Below are 23372 nucleotides of genomic sequence, written 5' to 3'. Positions count from 1 at the left end.
TTGAGAACATTATCTTATCTGTTTCTGGTTTATGTTTCCCAAGGAGATATTTTTTTTTAATAAACCTTGAGGCAAATATAGAAGCGTTTTTCAAGTAGTATGTTGCACGTTTTATCATGTGTGTAAAATGAGAAAACTATTTCTGAACGGTATTTTAAAAGAATAATTTAAAAAGTTTATTCTGCAATATTTTCATAATCTGTTGAGTATTAATTCCATAGTTATCCCATTATCTTGTAAAACGTATATATCTTGATGTACATAAAGCACACTCTTGCCTTTTTAGCATTCACTGCATTACCCAGCACAGACCTATAACTGTCACAGTACAAAATGAGAATAAGACAGTTAACAACGTACCTTGCATGTAATATCCCTATGAGCATGGAAGCAAGATTAGATGAAAGTCTCTCAATAATGCAGCATCGATTCAGACAAACAAGTAAATCAGATGAAATAAATGGCAAAAAGTACAAAAGCTGCACTAATCGTTGTTGCGACTCAGCTGGTAAAAGCACAAGAGCACCATCTTGTGGATCTAAAAAAGAACAACAAAAAAATAACATGCTGTAACCTGTTTTTTTCATTAAGGTCCATTACAGAAGAAGTGTTAACTCCCAATCAAGTCAATGGCAGTTCTGCCTGTTCCATAACGGGTGAATCACTTCCCAAGTTGTAAAACACCAAAAGGAAACACAAAATGCAACCAGATAAATGTAAGCAATTTTAATACAGAAAATGCTGTTGGCAGCACTAAGGCTTGTTCTATAGTAGGTGCAGGCTCACCTACGCGCTGTACACTTTTTGTGTGTACAGTCCATGCTGCCGGGAGCGACAGGAACAAGCCTTAGTGCTGCCAACAGCATTTTCTGTATTAAAATTGTATATATGTGTGTGTATGTATATGTACATTGTGTGTTATTAATTTATTATATTTAAAAAAAAAAAAAAAACACGTTGAGAATAAAACACACACACACACACACACACACACACACACACACACACACACACACACACACACACACACACACACACTTACTTACTTTTCCGAGTATTCCCCGCTATCGCCAGGCTCCACGCTCACTGCCGTGCGCGGCCCTAGCATACAATGGCTGGCTAACCACAGTCAACTATAACTGCCGCGCGCGCCCCCACGGCGCAGCGCGCAGCCCTACTATATCACGGGCCTAATGTGAAAAGGGTAGCACCCACCCCTTCCCCCCTACAGCTATCATTAAAGCAGGCAACAGGAACACAGCTGCTCTTAGAGCTTGAGAAAGGGTCATTATGGTCTGAAACATTGCTGCTTTGTTTCCTATTTCCTGTTTTAGCAATACATGTAAGTTTTTCTATCTTTTTCACATTAGTGCTGTGGACTCCCCCCACTCCCTTTTTTTTTTTGCATCTTTTTGAGTCTAGATGGCGCTTCCTAGTCCTACGTGCACTCATATTTTTTCTAATTTCATCTCTTTTTCTGTTATATTTGGCACTTGCTTAATTCTACATAATTATATTTTTTGCAAAGCTGTTCCATTTTTTCATGTATGCAATTTTAATGCAAAGAGAATCATTACACACACTACTGTTCCTCAACTTCGATATATTTACAACGGTAAAGCAAAAAATGCATGTATAATTGCAATTTTATTGTGAAACAGAATTAACTTGCAACATAAGTACATAAATAATTACCATAGATCTGACACGCTGTGGTTTGAAGGCTGTGTAGCAATTCTTTGTGTGAACGAGCTGCTGCAGTATATATGGTATCAATCATTAGAGCAGAAAGTTGAGGGTTCCTAGAGCCAAGATGAGCAAGCTGCAGAGGCAAGTTAGCTAGCCAGCGACCCAAAACTTTACTCCGGCTTCTGTAAACAAAAAAATGGATTACTTTAGGAAAAGTAATGGTTTGCAAAACAAAAATGTTCTAGTATATTTAACAGCGCTCGTAAAAAAACATTTAGAGCACAGTTCATATTGTTTTCACTAAACACAGCTTTCTTTAAAATGTCAAAAACGTTTCTTCAAAGTTATTTTTCATGTTTTTCTTATTATCTTTCTTATTTCCTTTTATTTGCATGGTGCAAATATTCTAAAAACAGGTTTAAAATGAGCAAAAACTGCTCCAAAAGATACAGTAACAATATATTTATAGGCCGTGCAGCATAAATTGCTGCTTTAAATATGGTCAGAATATAACTTCAAAACTACAAATCTGGCCACACACACACACACACACACACACACACACACACACACACACACACACACACATCCAGGGGGTCCTCAAGAACTGAACCTCGTTATTTTCAGCTCCAGGGTCCCTTGGGTTCTGGAGACACTTACTGGTGAAGTTGCTGGTGTCTCCGACCCTCCAAGGGAAACAAGAGGCGGATAAATCTCGGTCGCATAAGCCAATGGGAAGCCACAATATATGCTTCCTATTGGACAGCTATTTAAATCCCTGTGAGAAACCAGGACGTAATGCTGGTAACTTTACTGCTAAGTATCTCCAGAACCAGAGGATCACTGTAGCTGAAAATAACGCGGTTCAGCTCCGAAGGACTCCCTGGTACCAAACTCTGTTAAAAATGATATATGTTTTTGTGAGGGGGATTGGCACTTTAAAAAAAAATCAAAAAAAAAAAAAATCACACACACACACACACACACACACACACACACACACACACACACACACACACACACACACACACACACACACACACACACACACACACACACACACACACACACACACACACACACACACACACACACAATGTCAACCTGGAGAGAGAGAACTACAGTATTATACAAAATTACATCTAAAACATAATATTTTTTTTTATTCAATTCTGCTTTTAATGTTTGTTTATTCACTCATTTTTCAAAAAAAAAAAACCCAGTAGGATTTGAGGGGGGGGGGGGGGGGGGAGATATGCTCACACTTAAATATCACAAAGGAATTCTTGTAAAATGTTATACAAAATATATTATAACATTCCTCATAATATAATAACTGCAATGGTGGGCATTATGGATGTACAGGGCAAACAAATTTGTCAAAGATCGAAGGAGCATAAAAAGTGACACACATGCTTACCTCCCCAGATTGAGACAGGTATCTTCCTCCTTCAAGTAAACTCTATTAAAAAATTTCAGCAGCATGGAACGAACTGGAAATTGAAGGTCCCTCTGCTGGTACATCATGAAAACAGCTTGAATCAATTTCTCTGTGGCCACTGAAAAACATTAACATATATGCTATTAACAACTGCTAATAGAGATATTGGAGATAAGGAAAAAGCAGAGGTATTAAACAAATTCGTTGCCTCTGTGTTTACCAGGGAAGAATCAAGTTCAATAGTAGTGCCGCAGGAGGAAGCCACAACCTCCATATTAATGAACAATTGGTTAACTGAGGAAGAAGTTCATAAGCGACTTGAAAAAATTAAAGTAAATAAGGCACCTGGCCCCGATGGCATACATCCAAGAGTTCTCAAGGAGTTAAGCTCAGTAATAGCAAAACCATTATATTTAATATTCATGGACTCCATTTCCACAGGCTCAGTACCACAAGTTTGGCGTAAGGCAGATGTGGTGCCTATATTTAAAAAGGGAGCTAGATCACAACCGGGGAATTACGGACCTGTAAGACTGACTTCAATAGTGGGGAAACTACTTGAAGGTTTAATACGGGATAATATTCAGGAATACCTAATGGAAAACAAAATTATTAGTAATAGTCAGCATGGATTTATGAAGGATAGATCATGCCAAACTAACCTTATTTGTTTCTTTGAGGAGGCGAGTAGGAATTTAGACCAGGGTAATGCAGTTGATGTGGTCTACTTATATTTTGCAAAGGCTTTTGATACGGTTTCACACAAGAGGTTGGTGTACCAAATAAAGAAAATTGGACTCAGTAATAATATATGCACCTGGATTGTAAACTGGTTAAAAGAACAGACAACAGAGGGTTGTCATAAATGGAACTTTTTCAGGTTGGGCTAAAGTCGTGAGTGGAGTACCTCAGGGATCGGTACTCGGACCCCTGCTTTTTAACTTGTTTATTAATGACCTTGAGGTTGGGATCGAGAGCAAAGTCTCCATCTTTGCTGATACTAAATTGTGTAAGGTAATAGAATCAGAGCAGGATGTAATTTCTCGTCAGAAGGACTTGGAGAGACTGGAAACGTGGGCAGGTAAATGGCAGATGAGGTTTAATACAGATAATAGTAACGTTATGCATTTGGGATACAAGAATAAATGTGGTACCCTGCTGTCGTAGCCCGCAAAGGGTTAAGGAAACCATCTTAATTAAGCCCTAATGCACAATCCTAGTGACCTGAAAATCAGGTGACTAGTTTTTCAGTGTTTATTGTAATACAAATGTCCCTTTCCAAACATTGGAGGATGCACAAAGAACTGATGCAGAGTATCGGACCCCTACCAGTCGTTAACCGCCATTCTCCCCAAAGACAGGGTGGAAAAGTTAAAGTCCACCCAAGCATTAGTGGCCAGGTAATGCCTGGCCGACTGGATTAGTAGTATTATAGGCCAATTGAAATATCAACGGCCGTCCATACCCCTGATCCTCTAGCCTGGACCATCATGAACTTCTTACTCGCACCTCCAGCCCACTGTGGGATCTCTCCTCCCACTCCCAGGATAAGCTCCACGGCCCCAGATTATCGACCATCCCATAGGATGTTTTTGCCCCTCTCTCACATCCTACACAGGATGGTTTATAGCTAGAATAATGGACTGTTCCTTGTGCAGAAAGATTGGATATTGCTGTTCCTTTGTGATATTGTATCCTTTACAGCAGGCCTGCCCAACTCGTAAAGTGAGAAGGGCCGAACTGCTCCAAGGAAAAAAAATTTGGGCCGCACGGGTTAAATCATCATCATCATCATCATCTCTCCTCCAGCACCTCTCATCATCCTCATATCTCCCCCAGAACCCCTCACTATCAATCTTTACAATACTCCCCATCTCTCTCTCATACCCCCATCTCTCCCCCTCACCAACACAATACCCCCTCCACATCAAACACACAATACCCCCTCCACATCAAACAAACAATACCCCCTCCACATCAAACATACAATACCCCCCTCCACATCCCCCCAGCCCATTCCATGTCAGCATCCCCACCCAAAAGTCAGCATCCCACTCATGTCTCTCTTCCCTCAATATGACACGCTCTCGCCCTCCCCTTAATGACACTCTCTCCCCCTCCCCTCAATGACTCTCCCCCTCCCCTCAATATGACACTCTTTCCCCCTCCCCTCAATATGACACTCTCCCCCCCCTGCAACTCACATCACACCCTCCCCCTGCAACTCACATCACTCTCACCCTCCCCCTGCAACTCACATCACTCTCTACCCCCCCTGCAACTCACATCAGTATCCCCCCCCTGCACCTCATCACTCTCTCCCCCCCCCCTGCACCTCACATGTCAGCAGCCCAGCCCCCCCCTCACGTCAGCAGCCCAGCCCCCCCCCTCACGTCAGCAGCCCACCCCCCCTCACATGTCAGCAGCCCACCCCACTCACATGTCAGCAGCCCACCCCACTCACATGTCAGCAGCCCACCGCCCCTCACATGTCAGCAGCCCACCCCCCCCTCACATGTCAGCAGCCCCCCCCCTCACATGTCAGCAGCCCCCCCCTCACATGTCAGCAGCCCACCCCCCCACCAGCCCATTTTTCACACCCACCCCCGACCAGCCCATTTTCACACACAAACACACACACACACACACACACACACCTCTTAGATCAGCACATCCTCTCTCCCCGGTACTAAGCCCCGCCCCCGGCATGCTCTGACCTCCCCGGCAGCCTGCTATTGAAGAAAAAACCCACGGCTGCTGCTGCCCCCGCGCACCGCAAAACCTGGGGGCTGGGAGGGAGAGGGAGGGGGCTGGGAGGAGGGATGAATCGCCGCAATTTTTTTAAACTTTTTTTATTATTATTATTTATTTAATTAACTGGCGCCCGGCCAGAGTCATCGTGGGCCGCACAGAGAGGGCAGACGGGCCGCATGTGGTGCAGGCCTGCTTTACAGCCTTAAGGCAGCGAGACACCACATCAGCCATTCTTCTAATATTTCCCTTATATTAGGTTCCTGTTCAATGTCTCCCTTCCTTTAATGTGCAGTCCTCTCTGTAAGGAACTTGCTCTTCTTCTACATATTATAAAGAAAACGTCTGAGATGGCACTTCATATACTTCAAAGTTAAACAGGCGGCACAGGCATCTTAAGTTTCAAAACACTAGATGTTTTGACATATTTAGAGTGTTATTGTTGTCCCTCCTTTTAAGCATGTATTCAACAGGAAGTTCTTCAAGATGTAGGCACCCTACTAACCACCACTTAAAAACTACTCAGTCATTTGTAGGAGTGACAATTACCGGGTTTATGCTTCCCACAATTTAGTTCAATTTCTCATTTCAAATATCTTTGTTCCACTTTACATCAACCCCTCCACCACACATCTGAATAAAAGGACTCCTTTAAAAAAAAAATTTTTTAAAAAGGAGAGACTACAAAATTAATAACTAGACTTTACAGGGGAAAAAGAAAGCTATATCGGATGCTGCTGTCCCAGTTTCCAGCTCATAACTCATGGCCGGGTCAGGATTATCCTCTCTCCATTCACCATCGTAAGAAGCTTATTCTCTTTGTTGTCTCTCTGGTCACATCTGTTTTGATTTACAAAGAGTAACTGGAAATTACTCTATTATTCTAATATGTTAATATTTCATTAAAAAAAACAATTGCTTATTTGTTAGACGTCCAGCTTGCTGCATTTATTTAGCGGTATTAGTGGATGTTTATTTCTGATTAACCTTGTGTTGTGAATTTTTTTATTTAGCTATTGAAGTCAAGCTCATTCGTTTTCGAGATATAGAGGATAGATATAGGAGGAGAGGTGGCAAATTCCAGTCCTCAAGTGCCACCAACATGTCAGGTTTTCAGGATATCCGTGATTCAGCAAGTAGTAAATATTGGCTTATAAGAAAATTAGACATTTATGAAGAGCGGGTCAATAAACAGCTATTAGCTATTGTTCAGACAACCTCAAATCATAGTGGTTCTATTTTATGTATGCCTCTAAATGCTGGGTGGCTCTTTATCCGTCCTATGGTTAGAAACACTGGGTTTGAAGGCGCTTTTGGTTTTACTCAGTATTGACAATTATGTTTTTGCACTTTTATAATTTTGCTTTTTTCAGCAGTTTTGTACAGTATATACACTGCTCTTTATTTCTTACTTTGATGAAGGGTGAAGGGTGTTAGTCATTTCCTCCATGTGGTAAAATATCAAAACGAGGGAGGAGGATTAGGTACAGTAGTGTGATACTTTTTATTGGACCAATAGTTGATATGTTGCAAGCTTTCAAACCTCTCAGATTCTTAATCTTCTTTCCTGATAAAGAACCCGGCGAGGTCTGAAAGCTTGTATCATATCTTTTATTGGATCAACAAATAATTGCTATCACTCTACCTACTTCTCCATCTCCCGCCTTTGTTATTTTACTTCTGGTGAGACATTATTTGGGTTAATTCCATTACTTTTTTGCTACAATACCGTGCATAAAAAGGTATAAATATTGCCTCTCTCGTAGGTGAAATAGGGCTTTCACAGGGAGGAGAGAGAGGACCCACTGACATTATCATTGTTTATTTGTAAAGCGACAACATCCGCAGAGCAATGGGGATACTGATGAAGCACTGAATTGTGTGAAACGCGTTGCAGAGTTCACACAGTGCATGTTGGTGTCCAGACGCTTGGTTGTACAAGTCCCAGCTCTCCCACGGAGCTTTGAGCTGCTTCCATCCACTCGCTCGAGCGGGGCGTGTGCTGGGAAGGAAGTACAGTACACAGGCGATTGGAGGGCTACTCAACACGGGTCCTGCGACAAGCCGCAACCCGGAAGTAACATCTGAGGTTTTGCCAAGCAAGTCAGCCCTAGCGCGCGGGACTGATCTGCGAGTTCCAGCTTATACCTCCTGCGCCTACCAACTCGTTTGGACTTATCATCACCTATGCACTGGCCTTATATATTTTGATATGTAAGTTTTTACTTGTTATTATACTTAGTGTATTACATTTTTCTTAACCCTTGGTGCGCTTCTGTGTTTATTTTCTATCATCATCCGACGTCGGAGTCTTCCAACGAAAGTCATCGGTGGAGGAGGGGTGCCTTCACATCACAACAGCAGCAAGAGGGGAGAGTTGATCTACTTCAAGATCTCCTTTAGGAAGCATGAGCGCGGTTTGATCTTCTTATTTATGTATACTACATAAACAGAATGACATACCAAATATGGACAAACCGGCACAATTAGATACAAAATGTAATATGAGGGCTCTGACCATGAAAGCTTAAAATCTAGAGGGAATAAGGGGCAATGTTGAAAAAAAAAGGTGAAGTGGCTGCTCGTTGTGATGGAGTATGGTCTGGCCGGACAGCAGGTCCCAAAAGGGTTGGAGAGTAGATGTTCGTGTTATGCCAGATAGGCTTCATTGAAAAGCTGAGTTTTCAGGGACTTTAAGAATCTGGAGGAGAGCGGACCTCTAAATAGAGTAACTCATACTGCACGTGAGGAGATACAAATGACCACACCTGAGATATTTGGAAAATATGCTAATTTAAATATGTATTCAAATTGGCATATTTCCCAGATCTCAGGTTTTTCACCACGTGGAGTCTCTTTCACCAAAAAATGGCAACGATGGTGGTGCACTGCAACACTGTAATTGAATGCTGGACAAATACTATAAAAAATAATTTATTGAAATCCAAACAGAGATCACATCACTCCAGGAAACAACTCTGATGCGTTTCGTACCGTGATGGTACTTTATAAAAGGTACGAAACGAGTCAGGTTTGTTTCCTGCAGTGATGTGATCTCTGTTCAGATTTCAATAAATCGTTTTTTATAGTATTTGTCAAGCATTCAATTACCGGGTTGCAGTACTTCACCATTTTTGAACATCTACTTACCAGCTGGAGCACGCTCAACAAGAGTGGCTTTAGCTGCACCGCAGATAGACAAAGACTTCTCAGCTGTGAGTTCTTTTCCCACATGTTTCTCGTGTCATATAGGGCCAGTGTGAAAGCAGGATATTTATTTATTTATAAAATATTTTACCAGGAAGCAATACATTGAGAGTTACCTCTCGTTTTCAAGTATGTCCTGGGCATAGAGTTATGATGACAAATACATGGTTACAAATACAGTTACATAAATGAACAGGGTATACATTATATACAAGACATTGCATGCACAGTTAAAGAAAATATATATTATGGGCGTATGAAACAGTTACAGACCAGATTAAAATGTGAGACAGCCTTAGATTTGAAAGAACTTAAACTGGTGGTGGATGTGAAAGTCTCCGGTAGGTTGTTCCAGTTTTGGGGTGCATGGTAAGAGAAGGAGGAACGGCCGGACACTTTGTTGAGCCTTGGGACCATGAACAGTCTTTTGGAGTCTGATCTCAGGTGATAAGTGCTGCATGTGGTAGGGTGAGGAGCATGTTCAGATAGCTGGGTAGGCAAAGTAGATGAAATCTCGGCGGTCACTGCATGCGTAGGAACTCAGCCATGGACAAAATTAAAATCAATATTTATTCAATCTTGGTGCTGGACATCACAGAGATTCACATTCTCTGACGCGTTTCATTCCGTTAGGAACTTTATCAAAGAGTACAATGAATCTGTTCACAAGTATCTTAAGTAGGCAGGTTCCTGTCTCCTATTGGCTGGATATTTGATTAGATCAGTTGTAAGCAATTTGTAAATTACTGATTGTAATTGAGCCCTTATGTGGAGACGAAGCCTGTCTATAAAGATATATTGTGAATATACAACAAACATACAAAAAGACAAGTGATAACAAAAATCAATATACAAATGGTTAATAACAAATTAAAAACAAAGTCAAGTAATGTGCAGCAACCCAATTATAAAATATATTAATAATTCCTTTGCACTTGGAAAACCTAATTAGATTTATGGAAGGCAAAATGATAATAAATATATGTATATAAATCCCAAATACTAGGACCGAATGAAAGTTGGTTGTACATTGAAAGATAATATATATACACATAAACCAATACCATATCAAAATTATATTGAAGAGTTAATAAAATGATATACACATACATATGTAGTAATGCCAATGGATTAGTACACAATAGTAACAATTCTGCAAGTATCTTCTTGTTATATACTTTGTTGTCTTTCATATATTTATGTAGGCTACATTGTATCCAATATGTATACCATATAGGAAAGTACTAACAACAACATTGGCACACACTTCTACTAGACAAAGACATCTGCCCAATGTTGGCACAAGGCCCTAGATTTTCCTATAGGAAAGCCAAAACTTTGGCATCACACTTATCGCCAAGCATGTTTAACTCCAAGTCCAACTCAACTCAAATTTCAAGCATTCCAAAAGGTTTTTATAAGTGTGGAACGTGCACTATGTGCCAGTACGCTTGTCAAAGGAAATATATTTCTTATAATACCAACCTCAAGAAATATTATAAAAAAGTCTTTTCTCAATTGTAACATTTCATTTGTTATTTACATTCTTTTTTGTGGCTGCGGACAAAAATACATAGGCCGCACTATAAGACCACTCAGAATAAGAATATCTGAACATGTACGGTTAATCAAGAAAGGGGACTTGAATCACCCAGTTCCCAGACACTTTGCACAATGTCGGAACGGGGGCATTAAAAACTTTTCTTTTTCTGCCATAGAACATGTGCCCTGCCATCCTAGAGGTGGCAATAGGGAAAATATGTTAAATAAACAAGAGATGTATTGGATATACACTCTCAACACTCTCCATTCACACGGCATTAACCATGAATGGGAGTTAAAACACTTCTTACATGGTTGATGTCCAGGGGAGTCTTGAGAGTGTGTCTCCATGCATCTCAACTCATACATTTTGGTACTAATTTGATTTAATTTATCTTATCCATTGCATGGTTTATAAAAATATAAATTGTTTGGATTTTGCTATTATCCCTAATGTGATTCATATTTCTATGACAGTTATATTTTATCAACTATCAATGTTGTTGTTAGTACTTTCCTATATGGTATACAATGTAGCCTACATAAATATATGAAAGACAACAAAGTATATAACAAGAAGATACTTGCAGAATTGTTACTATTGTGTACTAATCCATTGGCATTACTACATATGTATGTGTATATCATTTTATTAACTCTTCAATATAATTTTGATATGGTATTGGTTTATGTGTATATATATATTATCTTTCAATGTACAACCAACTTTCATTCGGTCCTAGTATTTGGGATTTATATATATATATTTATTATCATTTTGCCTTCCATAAATCTAATTAGGTTTTCCAAGTGCAAAGGAATTATTAATATATTTTATAATTGGGTTGCTGCACATTACTTGACTTTGTTTTTAATTTGTTATTAACCATTTGTATATTGATTTTTGTTATCACTTGTCTTTTTGTATGTTTGTTGTATATTCACAATATATCTTTATAGACAGGCTTCGTCTCCACATAAGAGCTCAATTACAATCAGTAATTTACAAATTGCTTACAACTGATCTAATCAAATATCCAGCCAATAGGAGACAGGAACCTGCCTACTTAAGATACTTGTGAACAGATTAATTGTACTCTTTGATAAAGTTCCTAACGGAATGAAATGCGTCAGAGAATGTGAATCTCTGTGATGTCCAGCACCAAGATTGAATAAATATTGATTTTAATTTTGTCCATGGCTGAGTTCCTACGCATGCAGTGACCGCCGAGATTTCATCTACTTTGCCTATTCCATTTCCACGGCTGGGGCACGCCTAGGATCCCCTGCACTACGGGGCGGATGCCACGATACCCCCTCCCCTTGCAGTCGCGGGGATAGCCGGCACTCGTGACACGTCCTGTGCAATCCTCCCGGACCAGGCTGGCGACGGCGATGACGTCATTCGGAAGCGCCGCACATGTGGAGTAACGCCGGGAGTTCAACAGAGCAAGCAGTGAAGACACCAGGCGGGTTAAGGGCAGCAGGCACCGGTTGACTACTCGTGAGTACAGGAGAGGAGTTTCTAAACAAAGCTTCTCATCCAGTCTCCCTATCAACCCCTGCACAACGGGCCCCCCCCCTCAGGTTTTTAAGTCTTGTTGCTCTATTCATATATATAACGTCTCATATATTGATTGCAATGGGATCTCTTCTTTTTCATCTAAGTTACCCAAGGTTTACTACTTGACCCATATCAAGACATATACACTTTTTAGAGCACCGAACATCGTGGGGTTTACTCCCCTTATTCTACAGATAGCTGGGTAGCTTGCCCATAAAGAATTTAAAGGCAAGACAGGAAAGGTGAACTTTGCGCCTAGACACTAGTGACGACCAATCTAATTCTTTGAGCATTTCTCAGTGATGTGTGTTGTAGTTGCATTGGAGAACAAAACGACAAATTGAATTGTAGAGGGTGTCAAGTTTGCTACGGTGGGTTTGAGGTGCCGGGCCATATACTATGTCTCCATAGTCAATAATTGGCATTAGCATCTGCTATGCGATATGCTTTCTGCCCAGGAGACTTAGAGAGGATTTGTTCCTGTAAAGTACCCCTAGTTTGGCATAGGTCTTGGTTGTCAGGGTATCAATGTGCATCCCGAATGTTAAGTGGGAGTCAAACCATAACCCCAGGTATTTAAAACTAGTGACAGGGGTTAGTGTGGTGTTAGCGTTGGTTCTAATCTGGAGCTCAGTAGCTGGAAGCTTTACAAATTTAGTCTTGGTCCCAAATACCATTGTTACAGTCTTGTCAGTGTTTAAAAACAGTTTGTTTTGGGAATTCCAGTTTCCGAGTCTCAAAAAGTCAGACTGAAGTATGTGTTGAAGGTCAGAGAGGCTATGGCTGTGTGCATATAGGATTGTGTCATCTGCATACATGTGTATTGAGGCTTCCTTACAAACTGTGGGAAGATCATTAATGAACACTGAGAAGAGTAGGGTCCCCATAACAGAGCCTTGCTGGACACCACAGGTGATATCCAGGGGGTTGGAGTTAGAGCCTGAGATGGACACATGTTGGGATCTACCTGATAGGTAGGACTGAAACCAGTTTAAAGCATGCTTCCCTATTGCAGAGCTCTGGAGTTTGTTAAGCAGGATAGCATGATCAACTGTATCAAAAGCCTTTGCAAAATCTAGGAATACTGCACCAGTTAGTTGTCCCCATTCCATTCCACACTGGATTTCATTGCAAACTTTTAGCAGGGTAGTTACGGTGGAGTGTTTGGGACGAAAGCCAGATTGGAATTGGCTAGGGAAATTTGTCTTGGTATAGTAATCGCTTAATTGGGAGTGGACACATTTTTCCATGACTTTGGATAGAATTGGGAGAAGTGAGATTGGCCTGTAGTTTGAGACATTGTTTTTGTCCCCACTTTTGAAGATTGGGACAACTCTGGCAGTTTTCCAGGTCTTAGGGATATGGCCTGCAGACAGGATAGAGTTGACTATGGAAGCAATTGGTTTGGCAATGGCTGGGGCACCAAGTCGTAGGAACCTTAATTGTAGTAAGTCAGGTCCACATTGCTGCTTAGTTTTAGTTTGAGGAGCACTTGTGTTTAGGGGCTGGGGTGTTTCGGTTCCCTTCTCCTCCTCCCCACCCCCCCCGTGCTTTTTTTGTCTACACCATCACATTGGCCTGTTATTTAAGCCTTCGTTTATGCAGCATGAATACTGTCCCTTGATTGTCATATAAAACTTTTTCAAGTTATCATATGTAGCATATATGCTTTTTCTTTCAGCGATCTAGAAAAAGGGTGCACAAACTTTCCCTGCTGCGCCCCCCTGCCTGCTCTCCCCCCCTGCTCGCGCCCCCCTCCTTACCTTCATCTTCAGCATGAAATAATGCAGCGGGGTCATGTAACTCCATGTTGCCATGGCGATGTGTCGAAGAAAAGGTAAGACAAGTTGCAGAGGCCTCAAGCGATCTCCCGGCATTTAATTTAAATGCCTTGGGGAAGAGCATGGGGCCTCTGTAACCATCGCACCCCCTGTGGAAAATCTTTTGCCCCCATGATCTAGAGCACCAGTTTGGGGACAAGTTCCCACACTCTACTCTTTCACCAAAAGCCCTATTTTGTCTACCTGAGGTAGACGAGAATTCTAGTTGTGACGTTCAAGGCAATCTTCAACCTTGATGAATAAACCATTAAAATGTTCTTTGCAAGTTTACCCCATTTCCATACCATACAGAATTGCACAGCAAGAACCAAATTGTGCCAAAATGTCTGTTGTCACGCAGCTGAGATGGGCGATAAGGGCTTTATGAAAATGGCAAGCTGCAAATCTGTGTGAAAACAGCCACTTTCTCACAGGAAACACATTTATCAGAGCTTAATGAATAGACCCCCTACAATTGTACAATATTACATTTAACAAGTGCAATCCCTGGCAGTCGACCAAAACATATTTGATAAAGACTGTAATGATCTAACTGGAATCTCTAAACAAACATAACCAATAACCATGTTTAAACAAATGTGTGACTGTTTTTGTTTATTCGGAAATTCAGTGCAAGTTCCTTTTCTTTGGGGGTGGGGGGAGAGAGTTTGTCAACACAGATTTTGACAGGGGAAGCTCTTGTTGAACACCATTACATCAGACAAAAAAGTGACAAGGGAAAAATCAAGTCTCAGCTCATATTTACAAACTAACCTACATTTTTCAAATACAGCTTTCTAATTTTAGCAAGTTTATCAATCACGCATATTTAGTCCCTTAAATAGGTCTCTTCCATTATTACATTTTTCTTTCTGGGATGGTTTCTTCCCTTGGAACCAACATGCTACAAACAGAGCTCCACAAGGCAAAGAATTACATGATACAAAGTTTACTTCATTTAAATGTTCAGCTAAAATGAAATTTCTTAAAAAGGTGGATGAGAAGACTTTTATTTTATGGAAAATGTCTAATATTTTCCTGCTTATAGTCCAAAAGCATAGAATTCAACTTGTCGGGCACAAGTACAGATGTAGTAAAATTAGAAAGCCAAACGTATAATTACTTACCTCTGTTTCTTTGTATATTTAAGAGTCTGCTCGTTACCCCCAGTAACCACTTCAATTGCTTGCAGTTTAACTTCCACCCATCGATAAGTTTCTCGGTCACAAATTTTCTAATCATCCCTAGCCAACCCGAATCCTCTTGCAGGGTGGAAGGACTTGCCAGAGAGACCATGATGTCACACAATGTTAAATTTAATAGTAGATGGTCCAGACCATTATGGGAAAGCGAGCCATCTTTGTTACTAAAAGAATAGAAAATGAATTGAAATGGATTAAATATTTCTTTATGAAAAGCGACATCAAAAATATAAATAACTTTCCTAGTCCACAAAGCATGGAGTAGAGGACTTTGTTGCTGCACGCATTTCATAGAGTCCGATTGGCACAAATATTGGAAGATGACAGTGATACTCTTTATTTTACTCAATTACAAAATGTAACCTGCAATTACAAAATCAACCCAGGTGTGCATGCTCTTTTAGAAAAGCATGCATCTAATTACACCTATTGGAGGTGAGGCCCCCATTCCTTGTCCATTAACTTTTTGAGACATGAATGGGATCTGAAGATCTATCCAATTTTGTTTCTCTACACAAATGGCATCTGCATTCCCGCTCCTCTTTAAAGTAATGCTTACAAGTGCATGTTGAAAAAATAAAGAATTCCTGCCAAACCAAATATTTCTCCACTGGTAACAGATCTTCCTTAGAAACTAACCACGGCCACAATTAACATGATAGACTGAGGTTCTCCATTAGTTTAAGGGACAATTTACAATATGGACATGGCAGTACTGCGGGTGGTTGAAACCCACAGGTTTGACACCATTCCCATCAAACAGCAAAAACATGGAATCAGTATCAAAACACAAATTCAAGAGATACTGTATGAACTTGTCATTAAAAAGATATGGATTTTAAAAAAAAATTAAATGGCTTTCCCCACACTATTTTGATTTAAAAATGGCATAAGAGATCATTTTAACAAACATATTTCCTTGAGCGCAGAAACCTTTTTGGGGATGGTAAAAAAACATGCATACATGTGTATCATACTTTCCAGTGTCACTTGTCACATCCCCAAAAATGCTTCAAAACATCTGCACTCAAGGAACTACATTTGTTAAAAGGATCTCTTATGCCATTTAAAAATCAAAATAGTAGACATTAAAACATTTTTTGTAAAATCTACCTTTTCTTTGATTTTTTCTTCTGTTTCATTGTTTCAAGTAAGGAGTAAGGAAAGTGACTCATAAAATGATATTTGAAGTCTTTAAGGTAACTTTTTCTAAGCCATCCATCCTGTGAAATACACAAAAGACAAAATGCAATTAAGTTATCATCCTGCCCTGTTTAATTGTTACTATTGTAATGAGAAGCCATTAAAACAAGAATGCATTACTTTTATGATGACTTATTACTACTTAAAAATAGATTCCATGACATTCGAAATGCTCAAAGAACTAGATTGGCTATCACTTGAGTCTAGGCACAAAGTACATTTTTTCTGTCTTGCCTTCAAATACTTTCTGGACAAGCTACTCACGTATGTGAACAAACTCATCACCCCTACTATCGGCAGCACTTATCACCTGAGATCTGACTCCAAAAGACTGTTCATGGTCCCAAGGTTCAACAAAGAATCCCATTGCTCCTCATGACTGAAACCACTGGTCTAAGTTCTTTCAACACTTCAGCAGTCTCCCATTTTAATCTAGTCTAACTGTTACATACACCTATAATGATATTAGCTTTAACTGTTCGTGAAATGTCTTTAAAGAGAACTTATAACGCTGGTCATTTAATGCAACCATGTACTGTTCAAATCACAATTGTGCCCAGGATATTCTTGAAAAAGAGAGGTAACTCAATGTATTACTTAGTGGTAAAACAATTGATTAATAAATGTATAGGAAAGGGTCACTGTAGATGTTGTTAAGTAGCTACACTAAAAGAACAAAGGATACATTTGATTATCTAACCAATAATAAAAATTATATGTACAGCACAGTGTACACTGTCAGTGCTCTACAAGAAAAACCTATTATATATTAAGAATTGTCCAAATAGGTTATATTAATTTTTAATAAAAAGTGTTTGTAAATTGAGGGAGAAGTGTGGCCCGTAAGAGAGGTAGTGAGAAGTGTGTGTCTAGGTGTGATAACTCTGTGAGAGACTCCACACACTGCAGCTTCAAAGCTACACTTCTGACCCGCAAGCCGGCATCAAGTAATTAAATGAGGATAAGTTAGGAGAATCCTTGATGGAGAAGGATATAGGAGTGCTTGTAGGCAGCAGGCTTAGCAATAGTGCCCAAAGTCATGCAGTAGCATCAAAGGGAAACAAGATCCCTTTATAAAGCATTAGTAAGGCCACACCTTGAATATGGAGTGCAATTTTGGGCCTCCTCCTCCACTCCTTAAAAAAAGACATAATGGAACTAGAGAAAGTGCAGAGAAAACCCACCAAATTAATAAAGGGTAAGGATAATCTGATTTCTGAGGAGAGGCTAGCTAAATTATATGTGTTTACATTTGAAAAGAGGCATCTAGGAGGGGCTGATGACTATATAAAATTATATTCGGGGACAATACAAGCAGCTTTCAAAAGAACTATTCATCCCATGGGCAATACAAAGGACTCTGGGTCATCCCTAAAGATTGGAGGAAAGGAGATTTCACCAGCAAAGGAAAGGGTTCTTTACAGTAAGGGCAGTTAAAATGTGGAATTCCTTACCCATGGAGACTGATGGCAGATACAATAGATATCTTAAAATAAAGTTGGACATCTTTTTAGAAAGGAAAGGTATACAGTGATATATCAAATAAGTAAACATGGGAAGAATATTGATCCAGGGAGTAACCTGATTGCCAATATTTGGAGTCAGGAAGGAATGTATTTTTCCCTAATGAGATATCATTAGATGATATTTCACTGGGGTTTGTTTGCCTTCCTCTTGATCAATAAACTATAAGTACAAATATAGGATACAGTATCTGTCGTCTAAATGTAGCATAGGTTGAACTTGGACGGATGTAGTTTATCAACCTCATTTACTATGTAACTATGTTGCTCACATATCAGCTGTCAGTTTTTATTACAGCGGTATTACTATGGTAGCGGTATATTGCCCAACCCTAGATCCAAGTTCAATATTTAAAAAAAATACATGCTACAAATATATTTAAGCATAATGATAATTGAGCTAAGCTCCTGCTCTGCCTCGCCTGCTGAAAATGGGGCTTTTCCCTGTCCTTGCAGGCGAGGCAGTGAGCGCGCTCTGGGGGCGGGGGCAGAGCGGAGGCGTGCCAGGAGGCGGGGCGGGGGGCGGGGCTAGTCCCCCGCTCCCATTGGATGGGAGCGGTCACGTTACCGCTCCTCCGCTTCCCCGAGCGGCAAATTTCAAACCTGCCTGTCTCGGCAAAGTTTCTCAGCCTCCGCACGCATCAGCGCGCATGCGGAGGGAGAAACTATAGCCGCGCTGATGACAGATGCAGGGGCTTTGTGCATCTGCTCAGCGCGGCTCAGCGAGCTTAAAACTCACTATGTCCCAGGCCTTAGTCTTTCAGGTAACACGGATGTTGTCCTAAGTAAGAAAAAAAAAAATGATGAAGTCCTACTCAAAGGGATTTTTTTTTTAATACATTAAAAAAAAAAAAAAAAAATAAGGGGTCTGGAATGCTGTAAAATGGCCGCATAAGATTAGAGCTCCTCATCAAGTATAATTCAATCATCTGCCATCTCCTTACAATCGCTGCCAAATCCAAAAATAAATCAGCAAATCCTAACATCCTATCTCACAAGCTACATCCCAATGCCACTATTATTGAATTTGGACCAAAAATAAAGGACCCCGGAGCTTGGTGCCTCGGGGGCCTGTCAGGCTTGACTAGCGCGGGGTCCAACCAACTGCCTGCTGGGGTCACGGGTGAAATCCGAGGGCTGCTGCCTGTTCGCCGCGGGGGAAGCTGCTAGCTACTTGCACAGCCGGACAGGGAGAAGAGCACGGCCGCGTGGATGGAGAGTGAGGTGGCGCCGCGGGCCCTGTTCCCTCCTTTCCTCATCCTGGGACATAGTAAATACCCTTAACTTCGGGTCACCGGAGGCCCCTCCCCCCGCACAAGCAACCTGAGGTCGTGCTGCCGGCGGTGGCGCTGGTGAAGCGGCGGCCATCCTGATTTGGCCATCCTGCGCGGTGCACCGATCTCTGGGGGTGGCGACTTGTGGTCACGGGGGAGTAACTTGGCACCTGGCTGCCCGGGTGGTGCATGGGGGAGGTGGACACGTGAGTCACTTGGTCCATGGAGGCATTGAGATAGATGTCGGGGCCGATCCAAGATGGCCATCAAGACCATGAGGCAGTGAGAAGGAGCCACCATTAGCAGCACAGAATAGCAGACGGTGGCTGAGGGGGCTCAAAACGCGGGTCCTCCGTCCCGCGCGCACACGTGTGTCCTCCAACGCTGGTCGCATGCACACAAGGCTTAGAGCGCGCGCCCAGCACCCACTCTTCTACTTCCACTCCTGCTGTGAGGCTCCGCCCCTGTACACCACACAGGTGTAATCAAAGTACTACCAGTGCTCACCTGGGTTGTATCAGCCACACCTATCCAGAGAGGCTCCCTGCAGTCCTCCTGACCCGCCCCCATTCCCGATTGGTCAGCCCAGCCTTATCTAGCATCTCAGAGCCCTCACTCATAGCTCGACATAATCTCTGTATGGAAGTGTTGTGTACTCTCGGTTACTACAGGTTTTGACAAGGCTCATACGACTACCCCCTATGGCTCACGACTTCGGCTCTCCTTGGACTACGTATACTCTGGCATCCCACGATCACGGCTTGGACTTCAACCTTCCTCATCTCTCCGCTCCCTGACCTCGGCAAGGCAATCACTATTCTACTCCTATACCCGGTACCGGCAAGTATTGTCTACGTTACTTACATCTGGCCTGGCAACACTTAATACCACACTCCGGACGCGCTCCCTTTGCTGCGGGTGCGTGTATTCCTACCTCCCACTTCAGCACAGGGGACGTGTCTGGCCTGCGGGCAGCACCGGCGTAACACAGAGGTTCTGTGAATAAACTGAAATATCTGTAAGCATCTGACCACTATTAAAATACGCATATTATTAAACCATTAAAATCAAGTCCCATTACTGACTGAAATACATATGGAAAAGGGACGTACACGCGTGATTCAAAAAAATGACCACACTGTGACTTGGTCCCATGTAGAAGGGGGACAATCAAGAAAATAAAGCAAAAGCAGTCCGCACTAAGTGAAACTCTCTGAATCTGACTCTAAACAATACCGAAATATCCTGACCACCACACCATGCCTCTTAAGACTAAACAACCCTTCTCTCAGGAAGCTTCACAATTCTTCCAGCAGAAATCATTGCGGCCTAAGGAAAATGGCTGCTCCACGTCAAAAGGAAGGAGCTCGGATAGAGAATCGTCACCAGAGTGAATCGCAAGCTGTGTCTAGAAAATACATGGAGGGCTTCATTACAGAACTTAAAAAAGCAATGCCTGCCGAATCCCAACAGCTATACAAATACCTTAAAGAAGAAATCAATTCCATTACTGAACACATACTTGAAATGGATGAGCAAATAGAAGCCACAACTCAAACGCAGGCTCAACACTCCAAGGACATAGCTGAACTACAAACGCAGGTGCACTCAATACTAGAAAAGTTGGAAGACTCCAAAAATAGATCCAGGCGGAATAACATAAGGATCAGAAACACGTCTGAGGAAATAACGACATTCTGGATGCATATTTGTCAAGGCTCTTTACAACTCTTGTCCCGGCCCTGACGGAAGATCAACTTCAAACTGACAGAGCTCAAAGAGCTTCAAAGTCCCAAAACCTGGCGGCGGACAAACCACGGGACATTATTGTCCGACTTCACTACATCCGAACAAAGGAAGCAATTCTGAGAGCATCCAGAGCTAAAAGCCAAATAAAGTTTGAAGGATCCACATTTCAACTTTTCCCAGACCTGGCTCAGGCTACATTAGCCAAGCGTAGGGAATTCCGTCCGATCAGACTCACCCTGTGTGAAAACCAACTCAAATATAGATGGGGTTTTCCCTGCAAGCTATTGTTCTCTTAGAAAAATATATTCCATGTCCTGACCTCGCCTGAAGTGGGCACATCAACCCTTGAAACCATGGGCCTAAAATCACCCGCTTTGGAGGCAGCACCCCAGGACACCGGAGTATCTGCACCAAAACCACAAAGATCGGCGTGGTCAAAAGTCACTGGGTCCACACATCAAAATGTCTAAACACAGCTTAATAATGGACGGTTTTCACCACACATTGTCGACCTAACTTCTCTTCTACTCTCCCGATCAGACTAGTCTCCACACGGATTGTGGAGACCTTGGAGAGTCCATGGTAAGATTCTTCTGACCAGCCAAGTCTAAAGGAACATTACCCCAGTTAGGATCAGATGTACTTATCTGTTATATTTTCCTTGTCTGTCTTGTTAATAGTTTTTATCCTATATCAGAGGGTTGGAGGATTAGGCCTCCCAGTTTGTATTGTCCCCCTTCTCCAGTTACGCCCCCTGCTACTACAACTGTTATGTTGAGATTGCTATTACTCACTGTGTTTCTGCATGTAAATGTAGAATTGTTTTGGTGTGGACCTTCTTGGGTCCGAGTCTACCCCCCCCCCCCCCATCCACACAGGCTCTGAAGCAGACAACTTTTCCAGCAAGTCTCTTTAAAGTACAGCCCCCCCCCCCACAGGTTGGGATATGTGGCCTCAAGGTTACCCCAGTTAGGTTTCCCCTCTGACGGTGAGGGGGTAACCAGGCTCAATAATAAAAGGTTCAGCCCATTTGGTTACCCCTAATTCGTGTGTAAAGGTCCTAGAGTGTCAGCTCTTGGACCCAACTGTCGTGTATGCATCCCTGAGACTATGTATAAATTATGCGACAATTCAGTATTTTGTTTTGCCTTTCATGGGGTGCTGGGCAGCAGAGCTTGCGAGGCTGTGAGTTTGAGGGTGGGTTTCGGGGATAAACTTCTGTCAGATTGTTGCTATGTAGCGGGGTTCCCGAGTTATGGGATACCCCAAAGATGTACCCGGGAATCAGGTAAGATTCTCAGGCACATTGAAGCACAGTGCTCCGACAAAATCCTACCCTGGAAACGTTCTTGCGACTCACCGCCAGGATTCCCTGCTACAGCACAAACTGGAAAAGTAAAGAGGGCATGGGGGATCAAGGTATACCCAGAACGGTCCCGGGGTCCATAGCATATGGTGGTATGCCCAGACCATGCCCAAGTTAACCTGAACCTGGTATAGGGGTTCAGGGGGTGCTCCAGCTATGTCAGACAGCTGTAAGGGTTTTATTGTGTGGTACAGTAAAGTCAGGGTTGTGCAGTGTACCAGGGATAAGGCTGTTAAGAGTAGGGAACATATTCTTATTCTATTCCTGACACCGGATCAGAAAATGTATACCCGTTAAAACACAAAGACACATAAGCAAAGATAATTTTATTAAAGGTTTTATTTAATAAATGTGAATGCTTGTAACGTTTATATGTGGCTGTGGGATTCCAAGTCCGTGGTTCCGAGAGACCAGATGGCTACCAAGCTTGGTGCCACTGAGTCTACTCGGGACCCGGAGTTGAAAGCCTCAGGGATGCCAAGGTGTTGGAACAGGAGGAGTACTGTAGTTATACCCGAGTACCTCCGTTCTGGACTAAAAAAGGGCTATCCAGTGACCATTTGCCCTGCCCCAGACTCTGCGGAGCCTGGACAGCGGGTGGGCTCGATATGCTAAAAGGCAGAGGTGCCAGGTTGGTGCATGCCCCTTAGCAGAATCCAAATCGGTACCCACCCGACTTCAGCAAACCGGTGATAGCGCGTGGGAATTCTCCTTCCAGCCTGATTGGTTGTAGTGATTTCTGAATTGGACTCTAAAACCTATAAGAAACCTTGCAGCCAATCAGGACCTCAGATTCAAAGCGCCAAACCATCAGCGGCAAATTCAAAGATGCTCTGTAGGGCCACGCGTATAGTGCCCGCGACTGGCAACGGGACAGGTGACGTCACCCGTCACCGCTAGCGAAAGTTATATTTTGCTTGCGACGGCGTTGCGGGCATCCAGGCATTTGATTTGTTATGGGGCTGTCACATGAGGCGACAGCCCTTGAAAAATCAAATGTTCCCGGCTTCCGAAGTCCGCGACGCCCCGTCGCGCTAACTA

The 23372-nt window shown here is 42.2% G+C and overlaps 1 protein-coding gene across 1 annotated transcript in view; it reads right to left on the bottom strand.

The window, feature by feature from the left end:
* Positions 1 to 23372, bottom strand: part of TEX10 (testis expressed 10) — a 97337-nt gene that overhangs the window by 61248 nt on the left and 12717 nt on the right. Inside the window, exons 4-8 of the mRNA XM_075586407.1 lie at positions 16330 to 16439; positions 15142 to 15380; positions 3110 to 3248; positions 1696 to 1871; positions 361 to 538 (exon numbers count right to left, since the gene is read on the bottom strand). Coding sequence (XP_075442522.1) covers positions 361 to 538; positions 1696 to 1871; positions 3110 to 3248; positions 15142 to 15380; positions 16330 to 16439 — 842 coding nt within the window. The remainder of the gene's footprint in view (positions 1 to 360; positions 539 to 1695; positions 1872 to 3109; positions 3249 to 15141; positions 15381 to 16329; positions 16440 to 23372) is intronic.

Source organism: Ascaphus truei, chromosome 2, assembly GCF_040206685.1.
Source record: "Ascaphus truei isolate aAscTru1 chromosome 2, aAscTru1.hap1, whole genome shotgun sequence".
NCBI lineage: Eukaryota > Metazoa > Chordata > Amphibia > Anura > Ascaphidae > Ascaphus > Ascaphus truei.
Note: the sequence above shows the minus strand (reverse complement) of the source record. Positions and strands in the feature narration are given on the sequence as shown.